Source organism: Condylostylus longicornis, unplaced genomic scaffold (assembly GCF_029603195.1).
Source record: "Condylostylus longicornis isolate FDR11 unplaced genomic scaffold, ASM2960319v2 ptg000135l, whole genome shotgun sequence".
In the NCBI taxonomy this organism is placed as follows: domain Eukaryota; kingdom Metazoa; phylum Arthropoda; class Insecta; order Diptera; family Dolichopodidae; genus Condylostylus; species Condylostylus longicornis.
This window is the reverse complement of record NW_026578103.1, coordinates 14779669-14805397: the sequence shown is the minus strand read 5'-3', so window position 1 is coordinate 14805397 and position 25729 is coordinate 14779669. Positions and strand designations below refer to the sequence as shown.

Here is a 25729-nt window from a genome sequence, read left to right as displayed (position 1 = left end):
AGTTACAAAATAGACAGTATTGCACATATGTACATACTTAAAAAACTTACATAAATTTTTAAATGCAATCCTATTTATAAATTCAATTTAGTTTTATTTTTGTGTGTGCTTTTTTTGTCAGAATTGCACATTTTCAATTTATTCTTTACACATTTTAAATAGAAAATTCAACTTAATCCCATTATGTATCTTAATACATAGACATACATCTTTATATATAACTAATTAAATAATATTATGTCATGACTTGTACTTATGGACGTGCGTGTATATGTACATATTTTTTAAATGAGAAATTGCACAAAAAACATGCATAGCAAACATGAAAATATTGAAAATTTAAAATTAGAAAACTATTGTAATAATTTCGCCATGAACAATAAAATATATTGTTAGATATTCATACATATCTACCATTATGATGTACTTATGTATAATAGCAATTAAATACACGAGTACAAATAATAAATTTTGTATAAATAGTTGTATATGTATGTAGGAATACACATATTTATAAATATAAATACTTTTGAAATTGGAGAAAAAGAAGAAATAGAGAAAAAATAAAAATAAAAAGGTGGTGTGTACACAAAAAATTCATGAGTGTTCAAAAAATACTTTTTTTTTTTTTTAAAGATCTTTTTATTCCGTGTTTTGAAAACTCTACCAATCTATATCTATATTCACACAATAGTCATGTAGATACATTATACATAACATATTCGTACATACATATATCATTATTAATAAACAATATATAAATAACAAAAACAAAAAAAATTATTATAATTTTCGTTGAAATTCAAAACAAAATAAACAACGAAAATAAAAAATAATATAAACTGTGTGTATTTATTATTTTCGTATAAAAGAATACGAAAATAACTTATGTAATCATAGTAAAATTTGGCAACACAGCACAGCAAAAGTTACCAAGCAAATTATTTAGTAAGAAAAATAAAAACACAAAAAAAAGAAGAATAAAACAGCCTTCAAAATTAAATAATTTTGAGAAAAAAAAAAAACAAAAATAAAAACTACATATAACTTAATGGATATGTACATAAAAATATGTATGCATTATATATGTACATATGTATATATGTAGCTCTTGATACATACATCCCTACATTCATGCATATATATGTACATTCATGAATACATGTGAATAATTTCATATTACAGTGAATACTTCAATATTATTTTTAACTTTCACAAGTTTTTTTGTAGATAGTTCAAAGCAAAGAAGTTTATATGACTGTAAAATAAAATTAATTGTATGCACAATATTATTTTTAAACATACATGCACACATTTTTATGTATTTATTTATTGGCTAAAGCCTACGCAAAAGATTCACATTGCTGTTTGTCTGTTTTTTTTGTTTAATTTCTAGATTATGAATAATTTGGTATTTAATGGCCATACTAAATATACGCACTTTTCGAATAAACATGAATATAAGTACATACCTACAAACAAACAATGTATGTACATCTGTATGTATGAGGGGGTATTGCTACTTCAACATCGCTATAAACAGGAAAACAAAATACATATGTACATATGTATATATGTTTGTAAAATGAAGAATATTAATTTTAGGCCATGACATTTTATTTACGTTTTTATTTGTTGGCCAATTTTTGAATCGTGTTTTCCAACCAATATTTTAATTTAATTGTTCTTTAAGTTGGAAAATATATTATACATTTTTTTTATTGGTAGGCACACTAATTTGTAGTTATTTTTTTGCAAATATGTGGGTAAAAAAACAAATATAATTCCAATTATACAAACCAGATAATTTTTAAATTAAATCTTAACTCTTTCTCAGAAGAAATTTAGATAATTAGTAAAATAATTTGGACATATTATAACTTTATACATACGTATAAGAAGGGATGTACAAACATATAAGCAGTAAAAATATTGTTAAATATTGAGAAAAAAAGTAAAAAGAAAATTTTTACCTATACCCCTTATTCCAACCCCCGGCCCACAAAAAATTACATTTTTTGACTATTAATTGTAACGGAACCATAAGCATTTTTTTAATATTTCACTTTCGAATAGTCGAAAAATGTCATAAAATGACATTTTTTGACTATTCATTGTAGCGGAATCATAAGCAAAATTTTGCGTACTTTATTTATACGAGGAATTGAGATAGTTATCCAAACTTTTTGAAGTTCGGCGGAGTACAAGTAATAATTCCCAAACTATTTCCGAATTTTTTCGTAACTTTTTTCCCAAAACCTACTCTTTTTCATCTTTTCAAATAATTGATGATTTTTGGCATATTAATAACTATTCTAAAAATACCTTTACAAATTTTGTCACAAACTCTTTTGCGGTAGAAAAATATCTTTCCAATTTGGGATCTAGTCTTTCTTCAGGACCAGATGGATTTTCTAAGATTATTTTAAAGACATGCTGCTCTTCTCAGGTGCCCTCCATACCCATAATTTTTAAGAAGTTTCTTCGAGAATTTTCCCTTTCTGTGGAAGGAAGCTTTCGTTAGGTCTATTCATAAAAATAGCAATAAAAATGATGTGGCAAATTAACGTCCTATTGCTAAACTTTCGGCAATTCCTAAGATTTTTTAGTTGATGACATATGACAAAATTTATTACCATTGTATGTCATTCATCAGTAGGTGTCAGCATGGCTTCTGGAAAAAGTCAACGATAACGAACCTGGTGGAAGCCACGACAGTTTACTCAAATAATATGGAAAATGGGTATCAGACGGACGTAATTTTCACAGATTTTCGCAAAGCCTTTGAAATTTTACCACGTAAAATTATTTTGAAATTGAAACTTTTAGGATTCCCTGTTAACTTCATAGGCTAGGTAAAATCATACCACTCTGGTAGAGCTTACAGAGTTCTCTTTGGTTTAGTATTTTTTTCACCTCTTTCGGTTAATACTGTTGTATTAATGTCCCCAGGGTAGTCACTTAGGTACACTGCTGTTCATTATTTCAGTTAATGATGTTGTTTCCAACCTTGTAAATTATGCAGAATCTATACAACAGATACAAACACAAACTTGACGAAAGACACGATGAAGACTTCTATTTACTTATGGTTACGTATTGATTCTTTAAATTTTTGTTTAAATTTTTCATTGTTTATTTTAATTAATGAAGTTTTAGTAGTAGTAAATTTTTATATTGTGTAATTTTTAAAATTAATGTTTAAGTCAATAATTATTTGTTATAATTTTAAAAAAATATATATGTATATGTATTCTGCAATTTAAATTTTTTGAAAGTTTTTGGAAATAAATAAATATGAATGTATTGTTTCCTTTAACCGCTCCTTTATAGATAGCCTGGTTTTAGAATGTTATAGATATTTTTGGAATGTTATATTCTCTTAAGTCCACCCAAAAAATAAGGTACAATTCGTTTTCTAGCCGTTTATCCATATATTTCTGAACTTACGGGTATAGTTTATTAAATTAAAAGTATGTCAGTTATATGTATAAATATTATATATTAAGCAAACAAACTTTGAAAAATATAAACAAATTTTTTGAGTCTACTTTTTTTATGAGGAATTTGAGGAATATTTTACTAATTTATGTTTTAATTTGAGCATAATATGAATAATTAATTAAAAAAAGTAAAAACAATAAAAATAAGAACAAAACCATTTATATTTTCAGTTCTCAAGACAATCAATCGGTTTCGAATGTTCCAATAATGTTGGAATAAGCTACTTTTTTATTCTTGTATTTAAATTCCATTTAAACGACAACTGTAATAGTATTGTAATTACGATAACTGTGACACATGCATTAAAGCAAAAGGTTCAGAGTATTTGACTGCGTTAATCACAACATTTTCGCCAGATTGTGTTTATGATAACCGCTATTATATAAATTTGAAATTACTTTTGTTTTTTAATGTTTAATATTGTAACACTACAATATGCATGTAAATGTCTGAAATTTAAACTGCAAATAGTTACTATAAATTGCATTCAAAATAAAAATTGCAACATCCTTATATATTGATGCAAAAACTACAAAAAGGTTTTTACTAATTAAATATTTAAACAGAGTTAGTTTGTTCAATTCGGGAAAGTGCGTATATTATATTATGGTAACTACAATAAACAAAAAGCAAAATTAGTAATATAAATTTTTACCTTTTTTAAATAAAAAAAATTCTGTGTAGAATTCGTAAAAATGATTTTTTTTTTTAATGAAAGAAAAAAAACAATAAAATATGTATTTATAAAATTTTAAAATTAGAATTAAAATATACTACAAGTTTACACTCGCATAACACACACACATGAGTATGTACATATTTTTTTGGTTTTTGACCTCACCGCAGCCCTAAATAAATAAGAAATGGATGAAAAGATAAAAAAAAAAGCAAAAAAAATGGAAAAACGAAAATTACTTATTTCATCTTGTCTTTTAATTTTTTTAATTTAAATTAAGAAACAAAAAAGAATCTATTTAGATATGTACATACATATGTATGTTGGACATGTCCATTCTTATTCAAAGAAAATTGTAATATGACTTACAATGTAAAATCTAAATATGTATTTGTATGTACATATGTATGATTTATAAGATTATACATATATAAATGTATGTATACAAAAATATGTATTCACACAATATATTTATCGTGAATATACCAACATATATGTACAAGCAAATATACGGCATGCTGTAGAAATATAAATTGGTATGTACATTTTTACATTTTCTTGATAATATAAATTTTATATTCTATATGTACTAGGTATATGTACTATATATTGTACGTTTTGCACAAATTAATATTTATATGTGAATGTATGACTCTTATTAAAAAAAATTTGTAAAACATTACGATTTACGGCGTAGTTTTTATATTTTTTAAGTATGTAACATTCATGTGTACATACAGGTACGTATGTATGTAAGAATAAAAGTAGCTTATTTATTAAAAAAAACCATAGGTACAATAGAATGTGCTTTCACACAAACATACAATAGCGTTTGGTGTTTACATAAATGATAAATTTTTCCTTCTTTACAATATATAAAATTTATATACATAATATGTACGAGTATATGTATTTACGTACATATTTTATATGGAATAAAAATTTATGCATATACATACATATAAGCATAATGTTATTCCATATAAAATATGTATGTAAACATATGTATATATATAATAAAATAAATTCTGCATTATATGTAATTTTCATAAATTTCAACATTTATAATGTAAAACACCATTAAACGAATTGTGGCAACATTGCAACGAAGCTAATCATCATCATCCACACTCACAGTAGTCATTCATTTAGAACATTTTGTAATTTGTAGTTTATATTGACTGACGATAAATATAAAAAAAAAATCGAATCCATATTCGCAAGAAAATAGAACATATTATTTAAAGAAGAAGAGATGCAAAAAATCGAACTTACAAGTATAACGAAAAGGCAAAATAGAAGAGATACGAAAGGCAAATATACTTATATGTAGATATGTATAAAATTTTATTATAAATAAATATAAAAGTAAATATTTATGTGCAAAAATACATTAATTTTCTGTTCAAAATTTTAATTTGGGAATGTTCCAGACTACATATATTCATGTCTGAAACATTGAATACGTACAAACATATTATTATATAGTCCTGCACCGAATTTATAGGAAACAATCAAATTTAATGTGAATTAAGAGCATTTTAAATTATAAAAACGTAAATATCTGCACATATATAAATACATAATTGCTTAATTCTTTTTTGTTACTTATCAAAAGATCGAAAGAATTTTCTAATTGCAGAATATTATAAATGGCTCTTGTGAAACCATTTATACCAAATGCACAGCACAGCACGGCTATAACAACATTTATATTGTATGTTTAACCTTAAAAATAATAATAAAACATTTAAACAATCTTAATATAGTAACAATTAGTTCGGAACTCTTACGAATAGTTCCAAAAAAATATATGTATAGTATTAAAGACAAAAACAATATCAGCAAATGATATTTTTGATTGGGCATTTATTATTTCAGAAGGAGAAAAATTAAAATACAAAAGGCAAGAAATATAATGCAGGACACAATAAGCGACTGTAAGTTTTCATAATTAAATAGAAAGTTAATGTAGGGTTGTATAATCAAAAACTAACCAATCTGATCAACTAACCAATCTAAAGAGCGATCGTAGGATAAAGATAAATACTAAACTAACATAAGAGAAATCCCTCCTTTCAACCCAAATCACTATACAGTCTACTTTTGATAGGGACTTTATTAGCGTTAACATTGAAGATCTGTTCTTAGTTAAAATTACACTACATTATTTTCACAGGCTGATTTCGTCTATAATGCTGAAGCTTAGTAAAGTGCATCAATACCAAACACCACATATTATAGAATAAGCTTAACCCATTTGGATGTATAGGAACATATAGATTAATAGTGAAATTTATGTTAGAATTTAGTCTACCAGTGTCCAAAGCTACCTTATATAACAAGCACATTCACTTAGATCTTGAAATTCAGTTAAACCCAAGCCATTCCTAGAAATTCCAAGATTCTTTCGAAGAGGTAATGTAAATTAAGTATTACAGAGAAATTCTCATTTTAGATAGAACAGAGGGATTCTTATTTTAGATATCTTAATTCATTATAATGTCATAAGCGCATTTTTGGTCTATTGATTTCATCAAATTAGTGAGTAACTTTTATTTTAAAAAATCGAAAAGGATTATTTTGAGAATTTTATCTAAAGCTGTGTTAACATATGATTAAAAATGAAAAAATTTTTATTGTTGTGAAATTGAATCGTCATTTAAATCTTAGGTCATTAATGGGGGGTTTTATGCTACTTTGCACTTATTTTTTCAACTCAAACTGATTTCCTAGACTTTTAAACTTCTAATCTTGCAGTTTTAAATTTTTAAAAGCAGCTTTCAGACCAATACTGTGTATGATTCTTGAATTCGCCTCAATATACATAACTTAGATGCTGTTATTCTCCATTTTTATTTGATCATAAATTTTCCATATTTGTCGATGTACAATAATGAAGTAAAACCAGGATTGCTACAAAAGTGTTAAGTCGGCTTTTTATTGTTCAGTATATTCTATAGTTTTTTTTCGACATTCTCTTTTGTTTCAGGGTTTTCTCCATGTCTTTATTGAAGAGTGTATAATTATTTATTACAAAGTTGCAGATTGTAATTTATGCGTAAATTGTTCTTAACAGCTATAATATCAGCTGCAAGAATATTTGGCAGAAAAGCAAGCCTATGTATGCTGAATTAGTCAAAGTTGTGAGGGCACATATTTCTTAGTTTCTGGTTTTTGATATTGGAGATTAGCTCATTAGATTTGAAACTTTTTCATGAATCATTTGTCGAAAGTATCTTAGCTTCTCCTTTGTAATAAAATATTGGCTAGGATATAGACATTGATTCTTTTATTAGCTACATTTTTTGTCGGAACAGTAAATGAAATTTTGTAAAAGTTTTGCCGTTTCGAAAGCACATCCAAATACAAAAACGGAAACTTAGTTGCCATTTTTATAAATCAATGCATAAACTACAGATATATACGTTACTATACTACTTCTACAGAAAAAAATGTCGAGTTGAATTTTACCTTAACTGCAAAAAACGGTTCTGCTGTTTCAACTTCAAACATTACAGTTTTTTTTTAATAATAGTTTTTTGTTTCGTATTTGACCGGGCAGACAATTTTTTGAAATAACTTTAACTATTTCCAAATGCTTGGTTTTAAGTCGCTATCAGTTATTGTTAATTTCACAACTTTTCTTGATTCTCATGCTTTTTTAATAAAGAATTTCAATTTCTAACAATTTCATTGAACGTGGTTTTTATTTATTGGGTCTGTTTGGCGGGTCTTGACTCGCATTTAGAGTTTGAAATATATAATCTGAATGAGAATTTCTTTTGTGTCAATAGATTTTTTTTAATATCTCGTTGAAATTTACCTTCATTTTGGAGAGTTAGTGACTTTATTTTTTCTTCTGCTTACAATAAGTATCTAGACCAATCCGAATCGATATTTTGGATCAAACTTAGAGTTAAATTAACTCAAAAAACCTTTTTTATATTGTATCAATTTTTTTTCACTTAATATTTTTAATATTAAACACATTGGTTTTCTTTTACTAACCACCTAAAATATAGACTTTGTATCGTAAAAAGATAGTTATATTCATTTTCCTAATTCTTTTACTTTTTGTGAACTATGGTTAAATGTAGGTAATTAAAGCAATTATATAGTGATTGAATGAAATAGTAGGTGACCCTATTTCAATTTTTCAAAATTTCTGAATGTGTAAGTTCATATCTCATAGAAATTATGAACTCCATTGGAACTTAATAAAAGCAAGAACCTTACAATCAGTGCTCGCACTCGGTTGAAAACAAAATGTATCCGATTTCGAGAAAAAATGTCTCCAAAATATATCCAGCATTGTAAAGTAGAATTATTATACTAAGTCGTCTTTTTTTGTGCAAATCAACTCATATAATATATATGAGTTATAATAATATTATACTAATTTGCAATGTTTTTATTATTTATAGTAAATTTTTTAAGAAATCGTATACAATTTTTATTGCATTATAATTGTAAAAATTAATGTCGGAAAATATACGTTCTGTAGCTGCGGTAAAGACGATTTATCATGTAAATTTTAATATGTGCAGCTAATGCGTTTTCTATTACACCTAGCTTACACCAATATGTTTCTGGTATGTTCTTGTCTAAAAGTTCCAGATTTGAACTCTGGGAGGGTAGCACCAATTTAATATAGCAAATCTGTTTAGTAAAGGATGCAAATAAATTTTTTTTTTTTGAAAATAAAGTAATTTCGAGATTTAGCAACACTTTGACAGATTGCGTCATTTTTGTAGGTTTCAGTGGCTTTGTATCCACACTAAATTTAGAGCAAAAATGTAGCCAAGTTCTTACAATAAAAGTTTTTTTTTATTTTTAATATATTATCTAAAAATTTCTCCTGAAGTTATGCAAAATTATAATTTTATCATTTTCATTATAAAAATTTTTTAAAACTTTTAGCAAGAATCGGTATGAAAAGGGAAATATGCAAAATAAGTTGGCTCGAATTTTTCACAAATATTTTTTTAAAAATTTGAGGTTTTTCAATTAAATTGGCAAATATCGGAACACAGAATATCGGGTTACTACGAAATAAAAAAAATAACACGTAAAACATTATTTATTATTATTATTGTAATAATTGGTTTAACCTTAACAAGTGAAACATATTTCAAAAAATTATTCTAGAAAATACAGAGGTACGCATAAAATTTAAGTTTAAGGAAAAAAGGAAAGAAAGGAAGAAACAGAATTTTTTGGAATAATGGAAAGGAATTTTTTGTTAGGTACCTATTTACTATAATATATAAAATATAAAATAATATTAACTTACCTTTTCAAAAGATCACGTATCCTTTCTTCACGTACTGCTTCGTACCATTCTCGTACCATTTTGTTTTATGTTCTTCATGGAGACGAAGAGATTTTTTTTGTTAATTTTTTTTTTATTTTGCTTTATAATCTTTTTTCTTTCTTTTTTTTATGATTTTCTTCTCTCTATTTTTATTTTTTATATTTTTCTTTATTTTTTTTAACTTATTTTGAATAATAATGTTGATTCTTCCCCTTTTTTCTATCTTTTTTCTTTAATTCTATTGTTATTTTTCTTATTTAAAAAAATAAAAACCAAAAAAAAAAAAAACATTTTTTTCAATATATAAATTTTTTGTGATAGGTATTTTAGAAAATTTAAAAAAATAAAAGAAAAACGAAAAACTCATATTTTATTTTTTATTTTCTTTTTCTTTCTTACTCATATAGGAACATATATAAGTATGTACCTATTTATACGAGCACACAAAATTTTTATATATTTATGGATATATAAATGCTTAATACTAATATATCTTACATTTTTATTTTTTTAATCACTTTGCTTTATATTAGTTTCTCTTAATTATTTATTTTGTATTACTAATTAAATTTATTTAATCTTAATACGTATTAAATAAACTTATACATACACATGTATGTACATTATTCACCTACAAATAACAATATTCAAGATTTATGAATTCTTATAATTTATACTATTTTTTAAATAATTGTGCTATTTTTCATGTAAAAATAAATAATAATTTTTTATTTTAATTAGTACATAATATATAGCAGTATGTTTTGCACATATATAAAATTTTATATTACATTGATATAAATGTATATATGCATGTATATAATAATATGTAACAAATCCCTAACTAATTTAATTCAATACAGATTTTTAAGTATAAATATTCTTAAAATGGATAAAGACGTAAAGCAAGTGAAAAATAGATAAGTTACATTAACCTCTAATTACAAAATTTTCTTGTATTTGTAAAAACATACATATTTCATTTATATTGTGAACTTGACTATTTTTGTTGTATACAAATTTTTAAATTTTATATTTTATACTTAAAACTATTTTAAAGGGCTTGTACATTTTTATTGCATATATTTTACAATACATAAAATTACCAAATTTTATTTCTCATTTATATGTATATATATCGTATTCATAGTAATGCAAAATATCTACATATTTACATACATATTTTTTTATTAAAAATTTATTAAAAAAATTAATTTGAAAATATTAAAAATAAATCAAAATTACAGAAGGAAGTTTTAAGAAAAAGATGTGATTTTGATATAACCGTAATATGATGTAGTGATGTAGGTAAGTGCTTATTTAAATAATTTTAATTTATTCTAATTTTATTACTTTTCTTTTTTTTTTAATTGCAAGTATACATATGTATTTTATCATTTTATATAGGTACATATTCTATTTATTTTATATTTATTATTAAATTTAATAAATTTATTATTTTGGTTATGCAAATAAAATAGTTTTATATAATATTAGAACTTATCACTTTTAATCGTTAGTTGTTTTATTAATTAAAAATATTTTTTTTTCTATTTTAAATATCTTAATTATTTTAATTATTCTATAACTTTATATATAGGTAATAATAAACACAACTGCTAACTTATATTTTTATATACATACAGTAAGTACATATGTATGTTTTTTTTTAAATAATTAAAATATTATTGAATGTAGGTACACATCATTCTTTCTTCTCTTTTTTTTCTTTCTTTTATTTAAATTCATTTTATATTTATAGATTCACTAATTTTTATTTTAATTAACAAATATAAAAATTTTAATTTTTATTTTTTTAAATTAAATTTCATTTGTATTTTTTTTTCATTTAAAAATACCATTTTAATTATAAAAATTATGTAATAAAAAATTTTATATTCATAATTAAACTTTAAATGAACACACTTTTTTTATTTTTTTTTTTTTTCATATATTTTATTATTAATTTTATATACATATTTATTTATTAATGTTCTGGAAAATAAAATACTCTTTATTATTTTATGAATAAAAAAACAAAAAAAAAACTTTTAAAATTTATTGACATTTTAAAGCATACATTTTTCCTTTTCTATTTTTTTGTTGTTGTCGTTATTCTACATTAATTCTTATTCAATTATTTAAATTATTTTAATTAAAATAAAATACATACATACATATATGTACCTACATACATCATTTGTATTAACTTTTTTATTATTATTCATCAATTTATTTATTATTATAAGAGACAATATCATGAGTTTTTTTTTCTTTTTTTTTTTTCTTAAATTTATATTTGATTTAATCATACATATATATATATAAATACATACTTATACTTATACATTAAAACATATATATATTTAATTCATGTGCATAGTTTTTATTATATACATATATATATGCGTATATATTATGTATATATATATATATATATGAATGCTTGTTCATACCAAGCTTAATATTAATATTTATTTTTTTGAGATCTTTAACTCCCACACCCCACTATATTTCTTTCATTTTATTTAAATATCATCTTCTACATATATTTATATATATATATATATATTTATATAACTTAATACTTTCGTAATGTTAAATATTTGCGCACGATTGCCATTTTTCGGAGAACATATTGAATTCAATACATTTTGTGCACAAACTGCACACAAACACACATATTTTTTTCTTTCTTTTCACAAAAAATACAGAAACCAATTTTTATTTCATCACCACACATACATTTATTTTTATTATTTATTAAAAGATGTGTATATGTACATACACACATTTATAATTAATTTCATCATATTTTTATAATTTATGTGGAACACACACAGAAAAGCAATGGGAAAAATGTAAGATAAAAAAAAAACATTAAAGTAAAATAAAATGAAAACTTCACTAGAAAGAAATAACAAAAATAAATGCTATATAAAAAAAAAATCATTTTTATTTTTTCTTTTTCTTCTTCTTTTTTATATATTCAATAATTCCATCCTATTTTAGCATTTTATATACTCTTTTTTAATTTTTATTAGAAAAGAAAAAAAAGGCAAAAAAAACTTAATTAAATTTTTTCTTTCTTTTCTTGTTATTATTATTTCACTTTACGCTTGAAATTATTGTTATTAAAGGAAAAAAACAAAAAAATCATATAACATTACATTGTATGCACACACACGCATATATAAATATATCTCCTCTCTATATTTAATAATAATATAAGAAAAACAAGAGGAAAAATAAAATATCAGCAACGATCAAAATTGTATTTTTCTCTTTTCCCCTCGAATAGATAGATGAAATACAAAATATATTTAGATAAGAGGTTTTCATTTTTTTTAATATTTGTTCACTATTCACACTCTTTTATTATATACATTTCATTTTTTTTATATTAAGGCATATTCTGTTTCATTCTTCCTCCCTTAAATTAAAGGAATTTCAAAATTTTTTCTTTTTTTCTCTTTTTCTCTTTTTATTATAATTTGATTAAACACACACATTCACAGATTCATTTTAAATTTTTATTTTATTTTTATTTTTCGTTATTTTTTTACCTTTCTATTTTTTTTTATTTATATATCACTAATTTTCTCTTTTTTTTTATTATTATTTATTATATAAAGCCATTTTGATATCACACACAATTGCATATCTTTTACTTTTACTACATATTACAGTTTTTATTTTGTTTTTCTTTCTATTTCCATGGGTGTATATAATAAATATTAATATGTATGTATGTATGTACTTTATTTGAATATTTTTTAAAGATTGGTATACTTTTTTCTGTGGCACAACAAAAATTTCTTTTATAATTAATTTTTTTTCTATATTTTTAATGGTTTTTAATTTAGTAAATTATTAAACGTTTTTTTTTTGTTATCAATTATAAGAAATAGGGTGCTACGTTTAAAATTGTATTTTATTCTCTTCTCCTCTCTTGAGCGTATCTATATATACCTTACTCTGTTTCTCTTAACTATTTTCGGTAAATGGAATGAGAGTTTTTTTTTATAATATTCATGAATATACATATGTATGTATATACAATGGGAATAATTTGTATTGTGCATTAAATGAGAAATTTGTTTTTAATTTTTGTATTTTATTTGTTTTGTATTAATTTTAATTATAATGTAAAAATAAGTACATAAAATATAGAAGAAAAAAAATTTCTATTTCTCTTATTATTTCTACTCTCTTTTCGGAAATTTTAAGATAAAGTTTACGTCAATTTTAATTAATTAAAAAAGAAAAGAAAATTATCATAGATTTTACAATAATTGAAAAATTAAATTATTAAAATATCGACATTAAAAATTTATGAATAAATGTGTTGATGTGAATTTATATAACCTTTCTTCTATATTCACATAAACTTATACAACACACACACATTCATTCATATATACCAGATACTAAATACGTATGTGTCCATAAGTATGTAAACGTAAATGTATTAAATTTGGATTTCACTTCACTTCGTTGGAGCAGATTATATTCATATAGAACTTAGTTTTATATGCATATACATATTTACATGCATTCATCTTCATAAATATATAACTTAAATATTTACAATTTATAAAAGGATTTTTATTATCCGTATATGTATATATTATATTGTAGCTATACAAATGATAAATTCAATGTACAGTACCAAATACTTATTTATATGTATAAAATTTATACGAGAGATCCATTTTAAATGAACAAACACTATGAAATTACAATTTATTTCTATAAGTGTATATGGATAAGAATTGCTTTTGTATTTGCAAATTATTATATAAAAGTGGTATTTAAATTTCGCTTCTAGTATATATAATTAGTAAATATTTATATGGGTATGTATATTCTTATACACAAAATTAATTTATAAAAATATTTTCATACATAAGAAGTATAGAACTCTTTGCAAACGCTCATGATAAATTAAATTTCTATTATATACAATAAAGAAAAGTACATAAAAATACATGGCACTAATGCAAAATAATAGAGAAGAGAAAAACAATTAAGTATGCTTATGTACATATATACATTTATTATAGCTGGAATATTAAAAAAAAAAAATAGATAATAGGTAGTAATCTTATTACATATGTACATATGTATTATTTTTTATAAATATTTTTTAATTATTTGTGAAGAACCATAAGCCACGAACGAGAGTACAGTCACAAAATTTTAAAACCTTTTTAATAACTGTTTGTTTTGTATGCCTTGTATTTTTATTTAATATGAATATAAAATGCGATTCTGTAATAATTTATATATATTTACGTTGATGTATGCACAAAAATAGCAATGTAATAAACACAACTGTCAATTATACAAATTACACAAGTATATTTTTGAATGTGTTTAAATATTGTACATAAGGGCTCATGAATATTTTTGAATGTGTGTAAATTATATTTCTCCTTTTTTCGGTTCTATTTCAAATTATTGTAAAATTTTTCTACGTGTTTCTTTTTTACGGGGAATTGTTCATGTGAATACATGATATATACTCATATGCACACATTTAAATACATACATATTTTTTTTCTTAAGAAAAATTTATTTAGAACGCGAGTTGCGAAGAGTGATGGAGAGAAATACATTCATACAAATTTTTTATTACCTTGGTTTTTTCTGCTTTTTTTCTTGATTTTATTTTTAACTTGGTTATCATTTTGAAATGCCGTTTTTTTTGTTTTTTTTTTTTTTCTTTCTTCAAAATAAAATATTGGTTGGTATGTTGCGCATTTGCCACATTTCATTCTATTTAAAAAAATCGTGTGATTGTGGTTGGATTGAGAGAATTTAAGGATTTTTTTTCGTATACCATTTTCTTTTTTTTTTTTAAAAATTGTTCAAAAATTAAACATAAAAATATTTATTATTATTAAATAAGAAATAAATTTTTCACATAGGAAGAAAAACATTTAATTTCGCAGCCTGCTTATTTATAGTTTATTTATAATTTAAAATACCATATTTTAATTACATACATACTTATGTATATAGAGTTTTAAATTAAGAAAAAAAGTTATAATGTCTGTTTTATGACTATTCCGATATACATACATCTATGTAGCAAGTTTATAATTAAAAAAAAAATGGTAGAAATCCGCACTATTAAAATTATTTGCGAGCAAAGAAAAAAAATCATATTGATTTTATCATATCTGTTCCCATATTTTTTTTGTGTCTTTTTATGCAAACAAAAAGTTTTCATGTCTTTTCAAGTTGTTTTTTTTTTGTTACATATATGCTCTGGCTAAAATACATAAAAATATTATTTTTCACAATAACTGTGCTGTACAAAAGTATTAAATTTTATGAAAACTGTAAAAAAATAAAAAAAAAAAACATAAAAAAACGATTGAATAATCTGGCAACAATGATGACGACGACGACTTCATCAATTTTTTTCCATTTTTTCTTTATTTTTTGCTTTACTACGTTTTGTATTGTTTAGTTGTTGGCGTGTATACTATATATATATATTTTATTATATTACAAAAAAAAATCCAATGGCGAACGAATTAATACTTTTTAATATTATATCTAGAAATAACTATGTATATATCTTTATGTATATTAATATTAGTATGTAGTATAAATGGTAGATATAACTTAAAACGTTCATACACGTTTGAATATGAATTGTAATTTTATATATATTATTATGTTTATATATACACAACGTCCATTTCATTATATACAAAATTTAGTGCATACCGAAAAAAAGCGTACACGAACACATATTATCCCGTAAATGTATTTGTGAATATTCTGAAATAAGTGAGCTACATATATAAAAAGAAAAGAAAAAAATATTTTGCGCACAAAAAAAACTTTTTTTTTTTTCATTATTTTTTTTTTTTGTATTTTTTCTTTTTATATAATTTTTTCTTATTCAACGCTTTTATATTTTCACAATTTCAAATTTAATGTGATTACACAAACAATGTTAGAGGAGCTCGGTTGAACATTATTAGATATTTTTAAATCATTTTTTTTCAACATTTAGTTAGCTCACTTTATTTTACTTTTTTAGTAGTTTTTTTAAGATTTTTAAATTATTCGAACACTTTTTTTCTAAATTTTTTGAAAGCACTTATTCACTCATATAAATTTGTTGTTATTTAATTTTTTTAATAATTTAATTTGCTCGTGCATATTTCAAATTAACTTTGTTCTATTTTTTTCTTATTTCGTTTGTTTAAACGTCAGCAAAAGTTAATACATAAACCGTTTTATTTTTTATTAATAACCATTAACCGCCGAATTTTTTCTCGCCGGAAATTTGACGAATAATTTTTTAATATAATCTTTAATGTCTTTCAACTTGCTTTAAATTAGATATATGTATGAAATCTTGTTTTTATTCGGAGTTTTTTAGTTAGATTTTTTAATTTAATGTAAATTATTACAAAATTCGAAAAAAAAGCTTTATTAAATTCTAATGTTAATTTATTATTATTATATTTTTAAATATTTATCTCTGCATGTGTTTCGTATTATAAGGGAAACAAAATTTTAAACTTAGCAACTACATACATAATACATATGCACATCATTTCAACAATTTTATTATTTTTATTAAATTTTAATTTGTAAATGTAAATTATTGATAAATTTCTTATCAGTATTTTGATTAAGTTTAAATATTTATTTTAGTAATTTATTTAAAATATGTTATAAATATGTTAAAATACATTTATGGTTGCAATTAGTATAAAAAAAAATAATTTATTTTTTTTAATTTTAATACCAAATTTCATTACAATAATTTTTTGAAATTCTTTGAATAATAAAATTACTGATCAGTATATTATTTGCAAAATAATAAATATTATATGTATGTAAATATGTAAAAACATTAAATTAATAAAAATAAAAATTCCTGCCTATAAATTGGGCGCAATATTCTAGTAAATTATTCAACTTTAAACTATGTTAGGCAAGTTATCAATGTTGGAAAATATAAGCTATTAATTATGATAAAAATATTTCAAATGAAACTCTAGTGTGATGGTTTCCTATTGTATTTAACAATAATTTTTGTTTACCTCCTTTGTATTTTACTTTTTATAACATTTTTAATTTATTGATTAATTTTTTTAAAATAATAATTAAAATATTTATATTACATGAAAAATTCATGTACAATAATAAAGAAGAACAAACTACTTTAATAAAAATTTTAAATGAAAAAAATCAACAAACGGGAAAAACAACATATGTATATACCATGTACATTGCGATTATGTTAATAAAATAATACCAACGTACCTGTACAAACCAGCTGAACGAAAGAGATGGAAAGACTTTTTTGTTATAGGTTTTAATTTCTAATCATGGTTATTAATTAAGGAAACTGGAAAAATTAATTTTAATAAAATTTTAATTTGCCAAAAATTTAGTGAGTCTAGAGGAGAATGTGTTAGAGATTTAAGTAAAAAAAGAGTAAGTACCTAAATATCCCTGAATAGATCGAAAAATTCTCTTTAAAAATCAATATAAAGAGTAAGTTACGTATCTACCTATAAGAGGAAAAAAAAGATTTTAATTTTTAGAAAAAAAAACTGAACAATTTTATTCACATTTCTAGTAGATTCTATAAAAAGTAAGGGAAAAATTCATTATTCAATATAAACATAATTCTACATACATATATATGTACATATAAATTATGTTAAAATGTATAAATGTGTATAAATATATATATACACATACCTAGACTGTATAAAATTATATAGGTACACAAAAATGTTAGTATGGATGTATGTATGTACATATAAGCAGCACTTTAATTTTGCTGCTTTTATCTCCGTACGTTTTGTGGAAGAAAACAAAAAATAAATAAAAAAATTGTAAAACAAAAATAAGTAATCATGACAATCGGAAAATTGACAACACCGCATACAGTTATGATTCAAAAAAAATTTTTTTTTTTTTCATTTTTTACATCCATCTAGAAACGGCAACGTCGCCTTTAGTATCATACTTTTATTTTATTATTAAAATAGTATTAACAATATCTCTAAACACAAATGGATGTATCTATATGTGTATACGTTATATGTATGTTTTTATGTACACAATGTAATCAGAAACAAATATTGAATTTCGTTAACCCTTTTTATTTGTATGCATATATGTTTATCTATACATATGTATGTACATATGTTTGTTTTTTTTTTATATTTTTAGATTAAATAAGTAGTTTTATAATAGAAAATGTGCTTATAAATTTTAAATTGTAAAAAAAAAGAAAATGTTGAATTTTTTTTAACTTATTATAATTATGCATACATGCATATATACATGTAGTATATGTATATTGGTTTATATTATTTTTATAGATTTCTTTATAGTTGGAAAATATACAAATTAACCTACGTACTTATGAACACACTCATTCAAATATCTACATACATACATACATAAATGCATTAAATATCTACAAACATACATACTTGTATGTATTTAAAATTAAATTGCAAAATGCATTAAAATAATATGGAAATTTAAAAAGAAATTTGTGTGTATAAATAAATAGAATGAAGTTGTGATTAATAAATCGCTGTAATGAAGTTATTAATACATGCATACATATACTAAAATTTTTAGATTCCAATTTTAAAAAACATTAAAATTTTCTTAAAATTATATGAATAACGTAGCGTATTTTAAGTGTATTTTTGCTTGCGCAAACAGTTTTAGAATTCGACATGATCCAAATAAAATAATACAAACAATCTTAAATCTATATATTCACACATACATAGCCACATGAATTTCAATAGAAACATACAAATGTACAGATATATCTGATCTTTATTAAGAAAGTTCGTTTTATAATTCCATAAAAGAATAACAAAACCAAAACTGCCATATAAGTTCATATAAACTTATTAAAAGGAATAATTATGAATATACAAACGTAGGTACGTACATATGAATAGACATATTTATATATAAATTAGTAGTATGCATAAAATAAAATAGATTGAATCTCATTCAAAATTTTTAAATATACATACATGCTTACATACTATAATGATTTTAAGAGACTGACGCACTCACACATTCTCAATAAAACAATTTTAACAATTTGAAAAACAAACGAGACAATAGGCGACAAAAGAAAAAAAAAAAAAAGAAAATTTCAAGCCGAGCATAAAACAGTAAAGGTAAATTAAAAAAAAAATGTAGAGGTAGCCATTATTATTTTATTTTTTTTACAACTATATCTTTACAACTACATCTTTAAGCTAAGATTACTACACACTTTCGCAGTTAAACTAATTTGTGCAAAATATGGAGCGTGCATATGTATGTATAGCAGTAGAAACTCTACATCTGGTGAACTGCATGTAGTATTGGAGGGTACATTGAAATCAATTTTAAATTAACAATAGCTTAACAATAATGATTTTGAAATATTGATACTTTTCTCTACTAAAATAACTTAAACATTAAGAAGCTTATACGTATTTTTATGGAGCCAAGCTATTATCTTAAGGCAACGCACTCAACGTTTGCTATGTATAATGGTTTGAGTTGCAATTTGTCCTCTTTGTTTAAGCCTGAGACAGAAAATGAACACTGTTGTCGCGGCATAATTATTTACCTTTTCCTTATTCTGTTTAATGTCATGAACGTTATGAACTTATAATTTTTAATAAAATACTTAATACGAATGGCGATTTTTTTTGATTTATCAAAGAAACAATGCCTGATTACCATTTTAAACATGAATGATTTAAAACTTTTACTCAAGAAAAAACGAATGAATATATTTTGAATAATTATTTCAGTTTTTTTTATATTTTTAAGTTGAGAAGAGTTCTCATTATTAATGAATATTACGAGCCATTTGAGTTTTAATTTAGTTAGGTATGTCATGTTTGTACAATAATAAAATTTATTTCATCATCTTAATTTGTAAACTCAAATTATGTATTCTAAAAGTAAATATGTATGTTTATTTATTTGTACCTGCATATCTGTGAATAACATCTTTTATTTACAATGTAATAATAATAATAGAAATAATATAATGGCAAAAAAATAATACATTATTGGAATTCATTATGGGAAGCAATGACGAAACACTTTGAAGATTAATTTTAAACAACTATAACTAACAGTAAAATTATTGATAAAAAATTAGATATCAGGGATTATAAACAAAAAGACAATATGCAAATTATTTTCTAAGAAAAATCAAATATTCATGAAACGAATATAAACTCAAATAATGCATGAACGCACACACGTATCTATATATGAGGAAAAAATTTAAAATAAATCTAAAACTACAAACCCATTCGATCTCAACTTTTATCACTCGAACTTTCTCTCAAATAAGAGCATCGCTTTAAGTTGAATTCTGTTTACGTAATTTTCTCAAATATTTCTTTGTGTTTATTTTATTTGAAATAAAAATAATATAAACAATGCAAGATAAAAGCCTATATAATAAATGTTTTTTCAAGAAATTTCAAGAAAAGAGAGTTTAATATAGGCCTAGTAATAATCTAGACTAACAATTACTTTAGATCCTAAAACTAAAAAACCATATTAAACCTTAAAAATTGGTTTTGTAAAGTGCATTATAAGTATATAATTTTATAATATATATATAAATATATGTATTACAAAAATATGTATATATATAAGTATGTCTACAGAAAATATATTTTCAATCCCAGTAAGATTATTTTTTGAGCAAGTTTTATGTCAAAATTTGAACATTTTAAAACGTTTTTTTATGAAACTATGAATTTTAAAAATTTAACCTCAGTTACAATAATGCATCGAATTTTAAAATTCTTTTTCGCTCTCTCGTATACAAAATTATTTTGCATGTTTCGTTTTAACATATATATTTAAGCAAAATTAAAAAACCAAGTCATAAAAACAATAAAAAACTAACTAAAAATTTTTTGTTTATTTAAAAATTTGGGAAATAATTTGATTTAAAAAACAAAAAAATACCTCACTCATAGAAATTACCCCACCTTAAGAGAAATATCACAAACAATATTTTATGAATTAAATATTATTCATTTTAAAATACCAATAAATTTGTTTAAAAAAAGTAAAACTTAATAAGTAGGTACTTATTATTTTAAAATAAATGTGTTAGTGCCTACTACATAGTATATACATACATACATATATTTAAAAAATTAAATTAAATATTTATAATCATTTTATTTCGAAATGAAGAATTACTTCGTTTTTTTTTCAGAATCATCATAACCAAAAAATTCAAATATTGTGTATGCTTTTATGAGATGGAAAAAGAACTCTTACAATAACTTCAAATATAAATATCCATTGGTGTATGTATGTATGTTAATATGCATGTGCATACTTATGTAAATGACAACGCATATGCATAAAGCATTGTAGTGTACTTAAGTACGCAAAAAAGTATAGAAACAGAAATTACAGCAGAAAAAACACAATTTTGAAAAAAAATAATAGTGTAGACAAAGGAAAAATGTTACCAAGTCGCATTACTCTACAAGCACCATAATAATGAAAATAATAATAAAGAAAATAAGAAAACTTGTCAACTTTAGAACTACTTGGAATTACTTGGGAAACATTACAGTACCAACATACAAACATACTCTTTTCTAATTTTTTCGTGTTTTTTCTTTTTGTTTTTCTTCTTCTGTATTTTCTTTTATTATGAAAACGTAAGATTTTTTAAACAGCTCACTCTAAATTCATTGACGTACACAGGCGACGTTGCCATATTTCTTACATCAAAACAGGTACAGATCTCAGATTATAACCTCAATTTTATATATTTTAATTTAATTTAAAAAAAAAAAGAATAATACAATAAAAAGAGTTTAAGAAAACAAAAAAATATAAGAAAATTAAAAAAATAAACAAGTTTTATAAGATATACTCTTTGGTTGGAAAAAATAAAGAGGAGGAAAAAAAAACTGAAATGAATAGATATTGAATTTATTTTTACACTTGCTACATATAAACTCGACGAACTTCCCTGTTTTCTTTTACTTTTTTTTTAAATACAAATGTACACACTTATATTATATTAAAAGTCTTTTTTCAAGAATTTTTGTTATAAAAGAATTTTATTATTTGAGATTTTTAATTTTATTTAGAAAAAGAATAAATGAACATTTTAATTATTCAATAATAATTCAAAACTTTTAATAAAATGCCTTAATAAAACAGAGAAGAGGAGAAAAAAAATCTGCATAAAAAAACGTAGACAAACAGTCACTTTAAAAAGTCTCTAAAAAATTGTAGCCTAAAAAAATTTTTAATTTAAATAGAACTATTTAAAAAATTTAATGTAGAAATATTATTCTTTCATAAATTAAACTTAGCGATAAAATGGAAATTACAATAACATTTTTGAGCTAAAGAGAAATAGCTTTTGATGAAACAAAAAGAGTTCCAAATGATAAAACCACAAATTTCATAACGCACCTGATAAATAAAAACCTTCTTTTTACGAAAACATAATTTTTAGAATAACACAAATGGTAATAGTTTGAAAAGCCAAATAAAGCTGTTAAAAATATTGTCATTTTAATCTGAGAATAAATTTTTATTAATCGTAAAAATCTGTAGTCAAAAAGTATTCCAAGGAATGAAAAACCATTTTGAAACTTGAATAAATCAAAACATAAAGAAAAAATCATACTAATCACAAAACAACACAAAGCCAAAGAAATAATCAAATTTGAAAAACATGAGGAGTTCTTAATATTTATGTACATTTAAATTTCAATTAAATCGTTGAGAGTTCAACAAAAAAAAGATGCGAATATAAAAAAATAAGTTGTTTAAATACGAATCTTTTTTTTTAAATTTCATCGCAATGTAAAACACTAATATAATGAATGTGAATCAATTAACTAGTCTAAATATAAGTAAATCATAAAAGTTTGTAAAAATTAAAGGTATTACATTTATTATATTAATTTACACGTTTTTCCCAATTTATATGATTTTTTTATATAATATTAAAAATTTTAATAACTAAAATTGTCTACAATTCAACAACGACAACGGTAATCCCCATTAAATTTACAATAAATGTTATGATAGTTAGTTTTTTTGCTATACGCTTATAAATTATAATTGATAGTTTGCTAAAACTAGAGGAGAAAATTCGATATCCATAACTTTAATATTACATACAAGATAATATTATATATGTATATTATACTATTTCTATATTTATATATGCGTATGTAAGCACATAGGCTTTTGGAATTAAAAATACAAAGTCGCTCTTCCTACCTACGGGATTAATTACTCATATTGTTATGAAGTAGTAAGACAAAAAATACTACGTACCTACTATCGATAACATTATAGGAAGATAGGTAGGTTGTAACCAGCTACATTTTTAAATTTTAAATTTTATGTACATATTGTACATATTTGTATATACATGGATGTACAAATAAATAGATTTATAAATATATATTATATGTATATATGATAAATAGGCATATATGTAAATTCATATATATATATGCATTCATATTTAATATTTAAACGTACGCATATATTATGTACTAATACAAATACAAGAAGATATAGAATAAATTTTTAACTACTTTTCTGCTACTTGTGTGTTTTTAACTTTTCCCGTTTTTGTTTTTTTTTTATTCTTAATGTCCCTTTATGGTTATGCGTTTTTTTATATATAGGTATATAATTGTACAATAAACTTAAAAATATGTGTACCTATATCTATATGTTTATTTGTATCTAATTTTTGGTAGGTATACCTAGGTGCCTATTTTTATTTGGTTTTTACTTCCTCTATAAGAAAAGTATGTACCTACCTATAAGTAACAATATTTTTTATGCTGTTTTAAGGTTCCATGTTTTTTTAAATTCTACTTATGATTATTTATAAATTAAATAATATAGTGAAAAAAAAAATATAAATTTATTTTCACCTACTCATTAAAATATATGTAATCCTTTTTTGAAAATTTTGGCCATTTGATGTTATAAGGCGTTATTAAAATTCTGTAAATAAAAATAGTTAAAGTCAATTAAAAATTATTGAATAAATAAAATTGAAAATCAACTTAACATAATTTAGTTTTGTATTAAATAAAAAATTTGTTATTTTACTTGTTTGTTTGAATTATGCTCGATATTATGGTATTTGATAGTTCCAACATTAAATTTTTCTAATATTCAATAAAATTTATTTTTGAAACAATTGTTATATTAGACCTTGGCAAATTAGCTAATTACATTTAAAAAAAATTGATAGAAAAAAGTTTAATAAACTCTGTGTAAACTAAAAATAATATGAGCTCTTGGGTAGGTAAAAAAATATTGGTAATATTTTATAAGTAAATTGTAATTGTATTGGTTTGTATTAAGTAAATTACAAAAACATTTTATTTTTTATAAAATAATTAACCACAATTCTTAATAAGTAAGAAGTGAATTTTAGGAATATAAAAATTATTCTGAGTAGCAATAAAACTACATATATATGTAGGTACTTATTTACACATCTATGTTTTATAAATTTAATTTGAAATATGACATTATGAACCCTAAACAGAATTGATACCTAATGTGTTTTTATAAACAATAGTGATGAATGCAGAATGGTTTTTAAGTATAATTTTGTAACCAAAACCAAACATAAGTATTGCAAATACGTAAAATTTTTTTGAATTTAAAATTTATACTAAATTTAATATGACCATTGTATAAATTTCAACTTTTGAAACATTAAAATTATCCAGCTCTGTTTATTTATATGAAGAGCATATTGCAAGATCTAAAGAAGGTTTGCACAAGATCTAAATTAAGCTTGGATAAACTATTAATATTAATTTATATTAGCATAAAGGCAAAGAATGAAAATGTGTGACGTAAAATTACTATCCGATTTCATCAAAAAATTAGGCCCGATTTCTGCAAGTTGCTTGTTAATTTGATTCCATTAAATTCGCAGTAAAAAAATTGAAACAAAGGGTTGATTCATTTCAACTGCATTACATCATTCTATATTATCGTATCAATTTCGAGGCTGTAGTTAGAGTACAAATCGTATCAATTCCGAGCACTAAAATAGTTAGAGTAAAAATCCTTGAAGGCAATTTTTAAAAAAAATCAATATTTCATTCTTTTATATACATAGTAAGAGAAGCCTAGAAAAATATTCAAGCAAATTT

The 25729-nt window shown here is 22.5% G+C and overlaps 1 protein-coding gene across 7 annotated transcripts in view; it reads right to left on the bottom strand.

Moving 5' to 3' along the window:
• The window catches only part of LOC129615473 (protein split ends), a 77547-nt gene that overhangs the window by 49303 nt on the left and 2515 nt on the right, over positions 1-25729 (bottom strand). For 5 of the 7 annotated variants that reach the window (XM_055530707.1, XM_055530710.1, XM_055530713.1 and 2 more), the window contains exons 2-3: positions 24489-24557; positions 9477-9749 (exon numbers count right to left, since the gene is read on the bottom strand). In XM_055530707.1, coding sequence (XP_055386682.1) covers positions 9477-9535 — 59 coding nt within the window. In that variant the 5' untranslated portion in view covers positions 9536-9749; positions 24489-24557. Of the gene's footprint in view, positions 1-9476; positions 9750-24484; positions 24558-25729 lie in introns of all 7 variants that reach the window. The other 2 variants (XM_055530708.1, XM_055530709.1) reach the window with 2 other exon arrangements.